Below are 15,077 nucleotides of genomic sequence, written 5' to 3' on the forward strand. Positions count from 1 at the left end.
CATGCAACACAACCAGGGGTGCGGTAGGAATAATTTTGAATCTGGAACAATCCTTGACAATTTTCCAACATTGGAAATGCACAAAACTTTTTTTCCCCTGCCCCGTGGCACCGAACCACATTTGTGCTTGTATGATCTATTCAAAATAAATAATTGGAAGTGCATTAAAAAAATATACAACGCAAGAAATTATAAACTATTTTGAAATGCAAGAATTAAATTGATTATGTAAATAAATATAGACAAATTGAAAATGCAAAAACAAAAATAAAGATTATGCATGAAATTATAAACTATTTTGAAATGCAAGAATAAAATTGATTATGTAAATAAATAAAGCCAATTAGGAAATGCAAAAATAAAATAAACATTGTGCAACAAAAAGAAATAGAATATGCAATAAAAAAAAGTTACATTAAATTGATTAAAATGGCAATTAAAAATATTTTACCTCATCGGAAAGATTTTGACCGCTCCGAATGTTGTCCCTTGCTTTTGTCAAGGCATTTCTCCATTTCCCTAACTCTTTGTTTAGAAGTTTCCATCTACTAGAAAAAGCCATTTCGGTCCGAATGGAACCCGATCTTTGACAAAATTCTCCATGAATTTTGCTCCACATATGATGGAACTTTATCTCATTGCCCGTGATAGGGTCATGACTAACGTTCACCCAAGACTCGCACAACGCAATATCTTCCTGGGTTGACCACGAGCCTCCGATTTCGACAGAAGATGCCATTTGTTTATTTTCTACAAATGGAAAGTAGTACAAAAATGTGAGTGGATAGTAAAAAATATTGGAAGGAGAAGAGTTTGTATGGAATTGGTGTGGAAAGTGGAAAATATGAGTAGAGAGTAAAAAATATTGGAAGGAGATGAGTTTGTATGGAGAATTGGTGTGGAAAATGAATAATGTGAGTGGAGAGTAGAAAATATTGTATGGAGAAGAAATTGTATGAAGATTTGGTGTTGAAAGTAGATAAAATGGTTAGGTATTTATAGGGAAAAAATACATACTTTTTTGGTATTTTTTTAAAAAAAATTTCAGAATTTTTTCGGATTTTTTATAATTTTTTTTAGCCAAAAAAATGAGAACCGTAGGATTTCTGAAAAAAAACCAATCAGAGACACCCGGTGGCGACACGTGGCATCTTCCCGTTGGAGCCGGCGTGTGGTGATATCAGCGCTGACGTCATCGTGACGTCAGCACTGACGTCACCAAACTCGGGCTCGAGCCCAGTCTGATTTCGCCCTTAGGCCTGCCCGGGCTCGTGGGACCCGCAGCTTGCCCGGGCTTCTTCTGCAGCGCTGGAGCGCCTTCGGGCTCGCCTAGGGCCCTTTCCCCCCGGGTCTCTTCCTGCGCTGGGCTTGCTCTAAAGATACAATATGTAGGATGGGATTCAAAATTTAACAGAAGAAAAAATGAAAAAGGAAATATCGAAATTAACCTTTCACATTACCCAAAAGAAAAATCGAAGAAGGAAGACCCAAGAAGAACAGAAGAAAAAGAGGGGTTTTAGTTGAGGGAGAGAGAGGAAGAGGGCCATTTGTGATCTTCTGCTCCAAAACTTCACTATTGATTCTCAGAGCATTCTTGAACTTTCTGTCCCACTAAACACAGTGTTACGACCCGTACCCCAACGACTCACCACGACGTCGTGTTCGGCCGAAACGACGCCGGACGGCGTTGTTTCCCTCGAAGAAAAGAGGGGAGCGCAAGTGCTGGTAATGAACTGATTTTCATTTTTGCCGATTGAGAATTTTCATTCTGAAATCGATTGATTTTGACTGAAAGGAAGCGTTAATTTTTTTTATTTTTTGCAAGCAGTTTTCATTTGTGAGAAAATTGTGCGCGTCAGAAAAGATGGAGTCAGAGCCACAGCACACACATACTGATATTGACCAAACTGAAGAACATTGCGCGCGTCAACTGCTATGTTTGACGGAACAACGTACTAGAGAAGAGCCACAGTACATACACATTGACCAAAATGAGTTCTCGCATAGAAGGTAAGGAAAATCTCTATCTTATTGTTTATTCTTTTGCTCCTTCGTTTTTTTTTTTTTTTGGTTTCTAAAGAGTTAGAATTTTTAACTTGCCATGGCATTTTGCAATTGGGTTTTTGGAAATTGAAGGGCTTTGGTTGATGACTTGTCAATTTGTCTTCTGGGTTTCTCAGTTTTTCGTCTGTAAGTGTTGTTAACGCAGTAATTGGCGAAGGAGACCATTCAGAGGACTGATTGCTTATTTCATTTTATTTGGAATTGAGGTTTACGGTTTAGTGTATAAGATTATGGTTTCAAGTTAGTTTCTTTCTTGAAAATAGTATCCCTTGTGTTGCCATGGCTGAGTTAGAACTTTTACTTGCTAATCTGCTCAAGGAAAGCTTTATATAGTTGATTTATTTTTAGGTCAATATTTCTATAGTCGATTGTTGTTGGTTAAAATTGGTTTTACATTCTTATTTATGACATTGTTTTGTGCAGTCATGGTAAATATTGTAAATTACTTCTCTAGTCCATGCGTAGGACAATGTTATCCAAATGCCTTCACTTCCTTACAGACCTCATTACTTGGTTATTTTTTTGGGTGGAGTTTCAGGTCATAAATACTTAGTTATTTGCATTAGCAATTTAAAATTTAAATATATAACAAGTTTTCTTTCTATCTGTCTTGTTGTTGTTGTTGGTAGACACAAGACACAGACGGAGGAAGATATTGCTATATGTGAATGCAAGTATGATGAACATGATCCTGAAAGTGCATGTGGGGAGAGGTGCTTGAATGTACTTACCAGCACAGAATGCACTCCAGGATATTGCCCTTGCGGTGTCTATTGCAGGAATCAGGTAAATCTCTCTCTCTCTCTCGTCTCCCACCTCATCCATAAGAATTTGTGAATATGGATGCGTGTTTCTAGTATTTATTTCCTCTGGTTCTTTTTTCCCTGCTCATACATAAGCCTCCATGGTGTGGCCATGTGTTAATCATAATTTTGTACATTTTGATGGTAAAAGATTCTAATACTTTTACTTATTTGTATTTTATTTATTTTCAAAATGAGTTTGTATATGCCAATTCATATTATACTGTTGTGATGTTAATCATGGTTATTGTTTTTGGTTGTGTTGTGCTTCCCCGGTTTTCTTCTATAAAAAAGGTTCAATTCTTTACAGAAAAGGATAAAATGTTATACACACACATGCATGCACTCCACTGCCTCTTACTAATAATTTTATTCTCACATATATATGTGTACATGAAAGTTGTCTTTGCTGTCTTTATGTGGTTGTCTATGTTTTGGAAATTAGGGTTTGACATGGAATTTAGGGTTTGTAAACTTTTATGGTTCAGAAGGGTATAGGTTGGATGTAGATGGAAATTCTGGACAATGGATACTTTTATGGGCTCTCTGGCTATTTGTATGGGATTTTTGTTTTTTTGGCCAGTAATAAGCTTTTAGATTGAAAATATAAGATCACTATATTAGCGTTTTATGATGAATAAGTAAAAACAATAGGAGCTGGTTGTGGAGTAGTAAAGAGAGTGAATCACTGTATAGGATTGGTAGTGCCTGCATATGTTTGAGAGGAATTAATCATTTTTCTTCACAGTGATAAGAAAATGGACAGAAGTGATTTGGTGTTGACAACCTTAGGTTTTTCCGAGCATGATCCAAGTTATAGAAAATATTATTTTGTGCTTACGAAAATGAAATGCCTACTATTGGGGAACAACTCAGTATATCATTTCCATGGAGCATGTGCAATGGGTGAAAAGATGAATTGAAGGGTGAATCACCTATGGCCATAGCAATCACTTGTTAAAAATCTTGTTGATTCTACTTTTGAGCCTTTCAAGATGATTTGGAAGTTTTGTGTCTGTACTGATGTGATTTTATTTTGGCTTGTTATCCATGGGAAAACTAATGCATGTGAGATACTCTTAAAGAAGGAAGACCAAATGCTTGCTCATTGCCTTATTGGCCCATTTTGTGCTTTTCTAATGCATGTGATAGATATACTCTATTTGTCTTCTTACCTTTAATCCATAAATTTTTAATATTTCGAAAAGACAATCAGTATGGTGGTAAGACCATGGTTGTCACTAGATGTGAGCTGCCAGATGCGAGGCAAGTTCGTTTTGATAAGAACATGATAATATTTGTCACAAAAGGATTTTTAAAGGTGGGGAGAATTAGATGGGGTTGGCAATGACACTACTCTTCAATGTTTCTCTTTCATGGTCGCATCAATAACTTATCTTCATTTTTTTAAAACATTCTCTTTGCTGTATTATAGTTGCTTTTCTTTTTCCTGAAAGTATCGGGATAATGATGTACTTAGTGTGAGTTTAAGATACTATGAATCTTCAAATCCCTGTTCAAATTCTGTGAAACTATTATTACCCATATTTGATGTCTCATTTATTTGCTGTCAACAGAGATTTCAGAAATGTGAGTATGCCAAGACAAAGTTGTTTAGAACAGAAGGTCGTGGGTGGGGTCTTTTAGCAAATGAGAATATAAAGGTAATCGCTTACTAATTTATCTTGATCTGTTACAACTGTAAACTGGCATCTTGTTCTGTTATTTATCTTTGGCACTTTTGTTTGACTCCACTGAGAACATTGAAGCTTTATAAGTCTATGATTGAACTTTAAATCATTTATTTATAGTTTGTTTATCTGTTGAGTGAATTTTTTAATCTCCTGTAAGCTTTTTAATTTGCTCTGTACAATGCAGGCAGGGCAATTTATTATCGAGTACTGTGGAGAAGTGATATCATGGAAAGAAGCAAAGCAAAGATCTCAAGCTTATGAAATTCAAGGTGATTTAATAGACTTATGAAATATATGTTTGTATTTATTTTGAAACTGTGTTCAACGTTTGTGCCTTGGTGCAGGTCTCAGGGATGCATTTATTATTTCTCTCAATGCCTCTGAGTCTATTGATGCCACTGAAAAGGGAAGCCTTGCTCGATTTATAAATCATTCATGGTGAGCCACGTCAAGCGGAATCTAATTTGGGGAAATGAAATATCTTTAGAACAACTAGCTGTTATCTCTTGTTTCTTTCTTACTTTCCTTTAGTTGAGAATGAGTTACAATCCTTTAATGTTTTCAGCAAACCAAATTGTGAGACAAGAAAGTGGAATGTGTTGGGGGAAATTAGGGTTGGAATATTTGCAAAACAAGATATATTGGATGGAACTGAGTTGGCATACGACTACAATTTTGAATGGTATGGGGGTGCTAAGGTTCGCTGCCTCTGTGGTGCACCGAGCTGTTCAGGATTTCTTGGGGCAAAATCTCGTGGTTTTCAGGTAATTTATTTATTGAAAGATGAAAAAATGTGTCCGTTTGATCTGTGTTATAGAAGTTGTTGCATAGGTCCACATTACCTGTTTCCCTATTATAAATTGTCTGGATATTGTATTGCACTGTCCTAGAACTAGCTGATATCCAACTTTAAAGGGGCTGTTATCTAGGAGGTTGGTGAAACTCACAATTGGAATGAAATAGAAAATTAAACATCTTGCCTTGGATGCATAATGCCAGTGCCTTAATCTTTCAAGTTAACTTTTTGTTTTTGTCTTTGTTTTTCTGAGCATGATCTCATTGTTAGTTTTGAAATCCTTTGCATAATGACCTTTCTTTGGAAGCTATCAACGCTAAGGATCATAAGTACCGATTTTATAGTATAAAATGGTTTTAGGGATTTGTGGTGTCCATTGGTTTGCAATCCTCCTACAAACTTATATGAGGATATATGTCCGAAGGCATAGTGCTCAGAGTTTAGAGGCTTTGTCTCACTCAGCGAAAAGAAAACAAAAGCTTAAACTTAAACATTTTTAATTGTAGGCTCTCCTTCCAGAGACACAACCTGAAAATGCCTTAGGCATACAAGTGTTTTGCAGAATTTCTCAAAGGCCTAAGCTTTTTTGTTGAGGTGTATGCTGTATAAAACTCCTGTGTCACTTTTGAACACTTGCTATTCTCATTTTTCTTGATGCTGATAAAGAAAAAAGGGTTTTCCAGAGATCAAGATACTTCATTTAGGCTTTTAAATAAGAAAATTTATAAAAGGAGGTGTTTGGCAGGAGAGAAATATGGTTTCCTGTACTTTTCTGCTTTGGCAAGACTACTAACAACCTGATGAATAAAATTTTATGGTCGATCATGGGCCAGTTTATTGGGTTTCTTAAATGGTTTTGACTTTTGCCAAATTCGGGACTGAAATTGGGTTGTTTTTAACATGTTGGAATGGACTGAATGTGGGGTTGTCTATTGTGTTTAATGGGTGTCTCATGGACTTCTAAAGGCGTGACTTTAAAATAAGGGAGCTTCTAAATGCACTCTTCAATTTGATCAGTGCAGTCGAAGCTTTAATAACATTTTTAATCAACATTGTAACCTTTGCAATGACTAAAACGAACTTAATACACTTCTAAAGGGTTTCCAATTACCATAGCTCACACTCAAGCTTATACCCAGCCTACCATCAAGTACCAAACAAAAACTCTATTACCAGCTTCAGAATCATCTTTTTCTCACTCCATAAACCCCAATCATATGATACCACCCATATTGAGTTCCCTTGGTCAGAGCATCAAATCATCATTTATGACGAGTCAGTGAGGATGGAAAGGTATGTTATTTGCCACAATAGTTGAGTTTTATTTATTTATCGTTCTTTTGTGCTACTAAAAAGGGGCTCATGTCTTGTTCGGCTAACCAGAGCTGAGCACCAAATGTACTGTGTGGTTATGTGTGGCCGAAAAATGTTCCTCAAGTGCGGCCCAATATGGCTGCATTGTACATTTGGTGCGTGACTAAAATTGGCTGCACATCAACATGAAAGTGGAGCCAATAATAGCCACAGAGTTTTCTCTATGTGATGTATTCTCTAAATAGGACACTAACAAAATTCTTCATGTAAGCTTTCTTTCTCTAATGCAGGGTGAAACTTCTTCTCGGGGTAGTGGGGTTGGCTCAGAATGTGCAATGGACTACACGAGTGAATTTACGATGAATGAGGTACCTAAATTTTTTGCTAAATTGCCAGTCAGCTTGCTTTATTGTTAAATCGCCAACCAGCTTTATCGTTAAGTTGCTGACTGACTTGATCATTAAATAGCTTTGGTGTTTGGTCAAAATTTCTGTTTCACCAACATGGAAGTGCTGCCAATAATGACTGTAAAGTTTTCTCCTGTAACGTATTCTCTAACTGAATACTAACAGAATTCTTCACTCAAACTTGTTTTTGCTAATGCAGGTTGATAATTCTACTCGAGATAGTGGGGTTAGCTCGGAATGTGTGATGGATTACACAAGTGAATTTACTACTTATGAGGTTACGAACTTGATCGTTACATAGCTTTGGTTCCAATAAAAGTCATACGGATATTTTGGATACTTACACACTAGTTTCTTTTGTTTTATAGATATTCAAGACTAGAGAGTCCTTAATGCAGTGGGCTCGTGAGGCTGGAAAGAGAAATGGGTTTGTTATTGTGACAATACGATCTGATTTGGGTGGTAAGAGTATGAAACCAAGAGTTACATTAGGCTGTGAGAGGGGTGGAAGATTTAAGGAGAAGAAAACTAAAGTCAATAAGGGTACTAAAAAAAGATGTGGGACTGGCACGAAGAAGTGTGGGTGCCCGTTCACATTGAAGGGGGAGAAGTTGGCAAGTGGCAATGGATGGATGCTGAAGGTCTTATGTGGAGTGCACAACCATGCATCAAATGAGTATTCTGAGGGGCGTTCATATGCAGGGAGGTTGTCGGAGCAGGAGACTTCACTCTTGATAGACTTGTCAAAGAGTTTAGTACGGCCCAAAGAAATCCTGAACACATTGAAGCAAAGGGATGAACTCAATGCTACAACCATAAGGACGATCTACAATGCACGCCAAAGGCAAAGAGTTAAAGAGAAGGCAGGGAGGTCTCAAATGCAACAACTTTTATGTAGGTTGAATGAGCATGACTATGTTGAGTGGCATAGGGGTTGCCCTATATCTGGTAATGTGCTGGACTTGTTTTGGGCACACCCTGTGAGTTTGGAGTTGTTGCGTGCATTTCCAACCATTTTGATGATGGATTGCACATACAAGACTAATAGGTATCACTATCCCCTACTAGAGGTTGTAGGCATCACATCAACTGATATTACATTCTCAGTTGCATTTGTTTTTTTAGATTCTGAAAAAGAAGATAACTATATATGGGCGTTAAGCAGATTGCGTGGTGTGATGGTGGAGTGCACTATGCCAAATGTTATTGTCACTGACCTGGATTTGCCATTGATGAGAGCTGTCGAGGTAGTATTCCCTACAGCCAGACATCTTTTATGCAAATGGCATATTAATAAGAATGTGCTGTCCAAATGCAAAAATTTGTTTGAGTCCAAGGAAAAGTGGGATAGATTTATAATGAAGTGGAATGTACTTGTGACGTCTCCTACGGAAAGTGATTACAAACGGGAGCTAGCAGTGTTACAGAGCGAATTTAGTATGTACACTGAGGTCATGGAGTATGTTATAAACACATGGTTGAAGCCTTTGAAGGACAGATTTGTGTCAGCTTGGACGGACATGATTATGCATTTTGGTAATGTTACATCAAACAGGTAGTTCTTGAAGTTATAATATAATTAGTCATGCCATATTACATCACTGGTTTAATATGAATTTGTGTTAACCTGTTGTATTTTTTTATGATTTAATAGGGCTGAGGGTGCACATTCCAAGCTTAAGAGGGAACTTGGTTTGAGTCAGGGGAATTTTGAGGGTTCTTTTGAAAATATACACTCTCTCATCGAGTTACAACACATTGACATAAAGACATCTTTTGATAAGTGTTCGACAGTCGTGCAACATAACTTCAAGTCTTCAGAATTCAAATATTTGAGAGGAGTCGTATCTATTTTTGCATTGGAGAAGGTGTTATCTCAGTCCAAGCTAGCCGCCTCAATTGGTGTTGATGCTTTGGCATGTGGTTGTGTCATACGCCGTACCCATGGTCTACCTTGTGCCCATGAGATTGCAGAATACAAGAGGGATTGTAGGCCAATTCCTCTCGAGTCTCTTGACCCCCATTGGACGAAACTTGATTTACTGCCTCCTAGTTCTATTCAGGATTCCATGGATGTGAATGAGTTTCCGGAGTTGAAGTTGCTTCAGCAGTACTTTCTGGAGGCAAACAAAGATAATAGGTTGATGCTAAGGAAAAGAGTGAGAGAACTTGTAGCACCCTATACAACTACTCTTGTTGAACCAGGAATCAAGTCTAGATTACGAGGTCAATTGAAGGAGAAAATTGATATGTCCAGTCGACAAGACCCATATGCTTTTGAATTGAGATCTGCATCTGTGGATAGTCACTCACCTAGCTTTACAGGTGATACAATGGATGTTCCACAAAATTTTGCACATAAGAAAACGGAGCGAACAAAGGAGAAGGTAATAAAGATACCCATTACTAAATTGAAGATGATATAGTTACCCATTTATTCATAACAATTTATATTCATACAGGTGTACCGGACATTGACGGTGAAAGGTATTTCGTATATTGATGCGTTCCCAGTTGGATTGAGGCCCTTCATTCAGCAAGTCAAGGATGTATGTCATGATGGTCACTGCGGGTTTAGGGCAGTTGCTGATTTAGTGGGATTGGGTGAGAATGGATACTTGCAGGTGCGCAATGACTTGCTTACTGAGTTGTCTTCATATTCTGCGCATTATGGCGAGTTGTATGGCACCACAGACAGAGTTCGTGAGTTAGCACAGATACTATCATTCTTTGACGAGGGTAGAGCGCCATTTGACAGATGGATGACGATGCCTGACATGGGTCATCTTATAGCGTCATGTTATAAGGCTGTACTTTTCCACTTGTCAGCTACTCAGTGCCTTACGTTCCTGCCTCTTCGATCAGCACCAGTTCCTTTGCCAACACGTAGACACATTGCCATTGGTTTTATGAATGACTGTCATTGCGTGGAGGTATGATAGCAATAATTTATGATGTGTGCAGTTTTCTTGTAGAAAGACATTTTAGATTAATGTAACATATGTTTCTTGTAGGTGTTCTTAAGGCCAGGGCATCCTGTGCCTCCTGTTGCATCTGATTGGATCAGATGTCATACGCCAGCAGCACAAGGATGGGACTCTTTGTATACTAGTTGTATTTCACGCTTCAAATCTCTTGTCAGCTCGGACCAAATCTGACTTGGTCAGGTGTATGTCACAAGTTCAAACTGTTTCAGAACACGCTGAGGATGGTAAGGTTAGATCACATATATGCACCCGAAAAGAAGGAGAGGTGATGAAGTGGATGTTGCTCCCAAATCCCACCATAAGGAACCCAAATTACCTACACAAATAATGGCAACGAATATTTGAAATGATATACATAAAGGGAAAGTGATAAACCTAATAGTATGGACAGAGGACGTCTCATACCTCATCAATTACGAAAGCATCCAACTCCTCTCTTATGCTGCAAATCATTCATAGTGGCAGCTTTGATAATATCCAATGATACACAAGCGGTTTGTCTGAGATATAATTCATGTTACAACGTCTCAAAGAGCAAATAAGCTTACATTCTCACACCTCTAAAAGCTTCGAGTGTCCCGCTGTCTGTCTAATACCATACCTGGTTATGTGCCCCAAATGTAAATACATGTAGTTGGGGGACGCAATTCCCCATCTCACCTCACCGAACTCCATAAGCATATGAAACTAGATTATGCACACTTGTGCACCGCTCTTATCAGTGAAGAATGTACATCTCAACATACAACAAATGCTCTCGTATCCTGATTGTGCACATATCAGCACAACTGAGAATAATTGAAAATCCTCTAAAACTCTACATTAATTTCTATTGGTCCCTCAACCAGTTGTGTTTTGAAATATAAAATCTGCATACTGCAAACTAATTTCTCTACGTTGTATGGTTTTTCCTGTCCTATGTATTTTTAATTCTGTCCTTGTTTTGTAGGGCAGGTTTTTTCCCATCTGATTTCATTTAAATTCTTTGCAGTTAGCATTGCGCATTCATAGGATTTCTGGTGTGCGTTTGCTGTTATTTTACTTTTGCTCAAGATATTGTTTTGCTTATGACTATTTATTAGTAGCAGTTATAATTGTGCATCTTTAGAATTTCCGGTGTGTTTGATGTTAACTTTCTTTTGTTCAATAATATTATTCATCAGTGTTTAATGTTATGCAACTTTTTCCAAACAGGAGGATACTTACCTATGGGAAGACGATGATGACAGGTAACGTTTATGCGTATACCTTAATGCATTTGTCTTAAAAGTTTCGTTTTGTGCAGAAGTGATCTACTGCAGGCACTTGCTTGTAATTTGGTTAATAGTTTCATATTTTAGTTATTACCCTTCTAAATTTTGTTCCCTTTGGTCTAGTTCATCTTGATTGTGTAAGAGGTTACCAATAATTGGTAATCTAGCACTGACATTTCTTCGAAGCTGTCATGTTCTTGTGCCCTGACACAATGCTTGACCCTGTTCGTGGTCTTGTGTGTATTTTCTCAACACTTTATCGACACTTTCCCAACACTTTCCTGACAAAGTTGAGGCGAAATTATAATATTTTTCTTAAGAAATTGTAAGAAACTTAGAGGATGTTATGTACGTTAATGGGAGTCTTCGGATCCAAAGCTATGGTTGGCTGCTTATGGATCTACACACAAAGTTCAAGCCTTGGCTACAAGTTGACTTAGCCAACCTTGTCTCAGTGTTTGGGGATTTATTTGAGTGCTTATTCTCTTATGTTATTGTTATTTTTATACTAATATTACTATAATACTTAGGGAGCTAAGACCTAAGTGTGTATTATTATTTCATTTTTTATTATTGGATTGGATTTATTCTGATGTAATGCTTTATGTTGAGTTAGGACTTTGGTTTTACATGCTTTCAATGAAATTTTTGACAATTAACTTTGGATGAATTAGTTACAAACTAATTATTCATGCATAAAGATGAAACTAAATTTTAAAACCCTAAAACCATATTCACTTACTTTCTGTGTCCATGGTATGGGGTATCTTAATTTGGTAAAATTCGTAATGAGTGATGTAGTGTTATGTTGCATGTTGGTGTCTACTTCATAGTTTATAATTATCTTCTTTTTTAAATTTTTTTTTAATCATCAGTAGTTCTATAGTTTGCATATTTTGCCTTGTCCATCTCTTTATGTACCTTTTCTCTTCTTTAATAAAATATGTTGTGTTTCCTACAAAATGTAACTAGTTTTACCTTGCTTAACTCTTCAGCAATTTAGACATTAACTGATCTACATGGAAAGAAAGAAATCTTCAAATGAGTGAGTTTTGTAGAAGACTTCATGAATCAGATGAGTGGATCAGTTGCAAGTAGTTTCCACTTCTCTGGTGGGGCTGGTGATCTTGTTAATTTCAGCAAACACGTCTTAGGTTTTGTTTTCCATTTTGTGGCCTACGTGGTTGAAAGGTGTAGGTTTATGATGCAGTTTTATCTCGAGTGTATCTTCAATATTAAACTAAAATCTTTCGAAAAAATGCACACCCACTCTCATGTACACATGCATATGTAGAGATCTTATGTAGACTTGTGCATTCGTTTTTATGATTTATCTGCCATACTTGAGTTATATTTAACTGCCTGTTGGTGTCAGGTATTCAGTTGAGAAAATTCCACTATATGATTCTGCAGAGGATGAGCCTTCCTCGAGGCTCTTCAAGACTGTCAACTCCTCAAGTTCTGAATTTGATGTTGATGGGATGATGATCAATGTCAATGTGGATTCTGGACATCAGTTGATGTCTACTGCTCTTGTTGTGCAATCACTTGATTCTGTTCCAATGGAGGGTGTAGTGATGGGGGTAAAAACAGAAGTGAGTGAGGAGAGGAAACTTTATTCACAAGAAAATCAACCACCTTTTTCAAGAAAGAATGCAATGATATCTCGTATCCGCAGTAATACTGCATGTCGTAACTATCACATTGGATCAGGATCCATGCCAAACAAAAGATCAAAACAATACTCTAATGGAAAGGTGAAACATGGTGCACAAAAGCAAGTTGACGCCAAGTCTTTTGCTTCGCTTTTAGCATCAAGGGAAGCACAAGAGGAAATTTTAAAATATGAGGTATTTATCTTTTCATTTTTTAAATTAATCTGTTCTATATATAGAAGTGTATGTCTTATAACATTCAGCAGACCAAAATGCCATATTATTAATAATTATCAGCTCATCTATATAATCATCTAAGCTTAGTTGGTATACATACGTTTATTTTCAGTTTAAAATTACGTATAACTCTAATGACCAATAAAATACCCCAGCAGTTAAAAGTAGCCATAATATAGTTTATACCTAATATGTCAAGCAAGCATACCTTATCTTGTGTGATGTTAGCCAAAACAAAAAACCAAGATTGATAGCGTATGATAGTAGAAGAGCATGTGATTTTTGGTGTGATCATCTGAGGTAGTACTGTCCATTATTTCACAAACCTTGTATTAAAAAGATATTTTGTTAAGGTAGTAAAATACTGTATAATTAGAAAAGAGAGATCTGGAGGTGCCCAATAGATAAATTAGAAAAATTCCGGCAGCACACCGCCCTTTGGCATCACACTGAAGGTGCCTTGAAATCTCTCCAAGCCAACCTGTGCTTTCACACATCAGCAGGAATATAATTTACTTAATGGAATATCATTTATTTATTTTGTATAATTTTTTAATCTTCAATCCCAATTTCATGTACATAAAAGTTGTGTATAGCAACATTTGTGCTTGAAGTATTTTCCTATGTCATTGTACACTATTAGTACCGTTTAAGACTTCAACTTAAATGATTTTATTATATGCTATTAGCGCTGGCACATGATTTTATTGTTACTATTATTATCATATTGTTCACTTTGAAAATTTTCTTCAGTGTATGAAAAATGATGCTGCCACTCATCTTGAATCTTTATACAATGAGATACGACCTGCTATTGAAGAACATGAAAGGGACAGCCAAGACAGCGTAGCTACCAGCGTAGCTGAGAAGTGGATTGAAGCCTGCTGCTTGAAACTGAAGGCAGAATTCGACCTTTATTCTTCCATTGTTAAAAGCATTGCCTGCACTCCACGAAGGGGCCAAGCTGAACCTTATGATGGCAACAATGAGAATGAAATCAAGTACCTGCAGAACTGATCTTTGTTCTCAGTTCATTCTTTGGTTTGGAACAGATGCGTTTGGATAAAGCCGAATCAGATTGAATTGTAACCGTTCAGTCTATTTTAGAATCATCAGACTTACACCATGGTTACGGGATTATTGTTCCATGTTTAGTGTTGTGATATATTTCCAGAGATCTTTCTTTAAAAAGAAAATTATTCAGGTTTCTTGGTATGTTTGGACTACATAATGCTTTAACTAAGAAATGAAAAAAGGGTTACTATACAAACACCCTTTTTTATTATTTGCGTTTTCACAATGTGAAATGGTGCTTTTTCTTTTGGGTTAACTGTGAATCTACCTCCTGAACGTGTACGCTACTTTCAATTTGCACTCTGGAAAATTAAGTATACGAATTATTTTTTATCTCCAATTCCCCCTTAGCGTCTAAATTAACTTTTTGACATCCAATAGTTTGTCAAATTGTCATTGTTCAAGGGTAGTTTTGTCTCTCCACCCTAATAACTCTACTTAGCCCCCTTTCCAATTACACAAATTGCCGATTTAAAAAGAAATAAGAAAAACAAGTCATTGAAGGGTCAATTCGCCCAACTATTACTAAAGTAAGGTTTGTTTTGGGAAAGAGGAGATTCGACGATTCAACACTGAATAGATGATTTGAAGACTTGAGGGTTTCAAATCGGTGAGATTCTTGAATACGAGCTTTGTGGATTTGATGAAATATGGCTCCGATTATGCGTAGCAGTGGTTGTCCTCCAAAGTACAGCAAATCTTCTTTTTTCTCTTTTCGAATCATTGTGGCCCAGTGATGTCTGTAGAATAGTGTTTCTTATCTCCCTTCTGTAAAGTAGTTTGGCTGAAATTC

The 15,077-nt window shown here is 36.9% G+C and overlaps 1 protein-coding gene across 6 annotated transcripts; it reads left to right on the plus strand.

The window, feature by feature from the left end:
* On the plus strand, positions 1,416-14,495 carry LOC18767072 (histone-lysine N-methyltransferase ASHH1). 6 transcript variants are annotated; one of them, XM_020569870.1, is made up of 15 exons: positions 1,416-1,725; positions 1,829-2,010; positions 2,694-2,850; positions 4,445-4,531; positions 4,746-4,830; positions 4,906-4,999; positions 5,127-5,325; positions 6,962-7,039; positions 7,278-7,355; positions 7,447-8,633; positions 8,733-9,465; positions 9,541-10,011; positions 10,093-11,294; positions 12,694-13,168; positions 13,964-14,495. In XM_020569870.1, the coding sequence occupies exons 2-13, from the start codon at positions 1,865-1,867 to the stop codon at positions 10,234-10,236; spliced, it is 3,459 nt and encodes a 1,152-aa protein (XP_020425459.1). In that variant the 5' UTR covers positions 1,416-1,725; positions 1,829-1,864; the 3' UTR covers positions 10,237-11,294; positions 12,694-13,168; positions 13,964-14,495. The 6 variants fall into 6 exon arrangements, with proteins under 6 accessions (XP_020425459.1, XP_020425460.1, XP_020425461.1 ...); XM_020569871.1 differs by lacking the exon at positions 13,964-14,495 and having other exon boundaries at positions 10,093-10,289; positions 11,260-11,294; positions 12,694-12,767; XM_020569872.1 differs by lacking the exon at positions 13,964-14,495 and having other exon boundaries at positions 10,093-10,289; positions 11,260-11,294; positions 12,702-12,720.

Source organism: Prunus persica, chromosome G8 (genome assembly GCF_000346465.2).
Source record: "Prunus persica cultivar Lovell chromosome G8, Prunus_persica_NCBIv2, whole genome shotgun sequence".
Lineage (NCBI taxonomy): Eukaryota > Viridiplantae > Streptophyta > Magnoliopsida > Rosales > Rosaceae > Prunus > Prunus persica.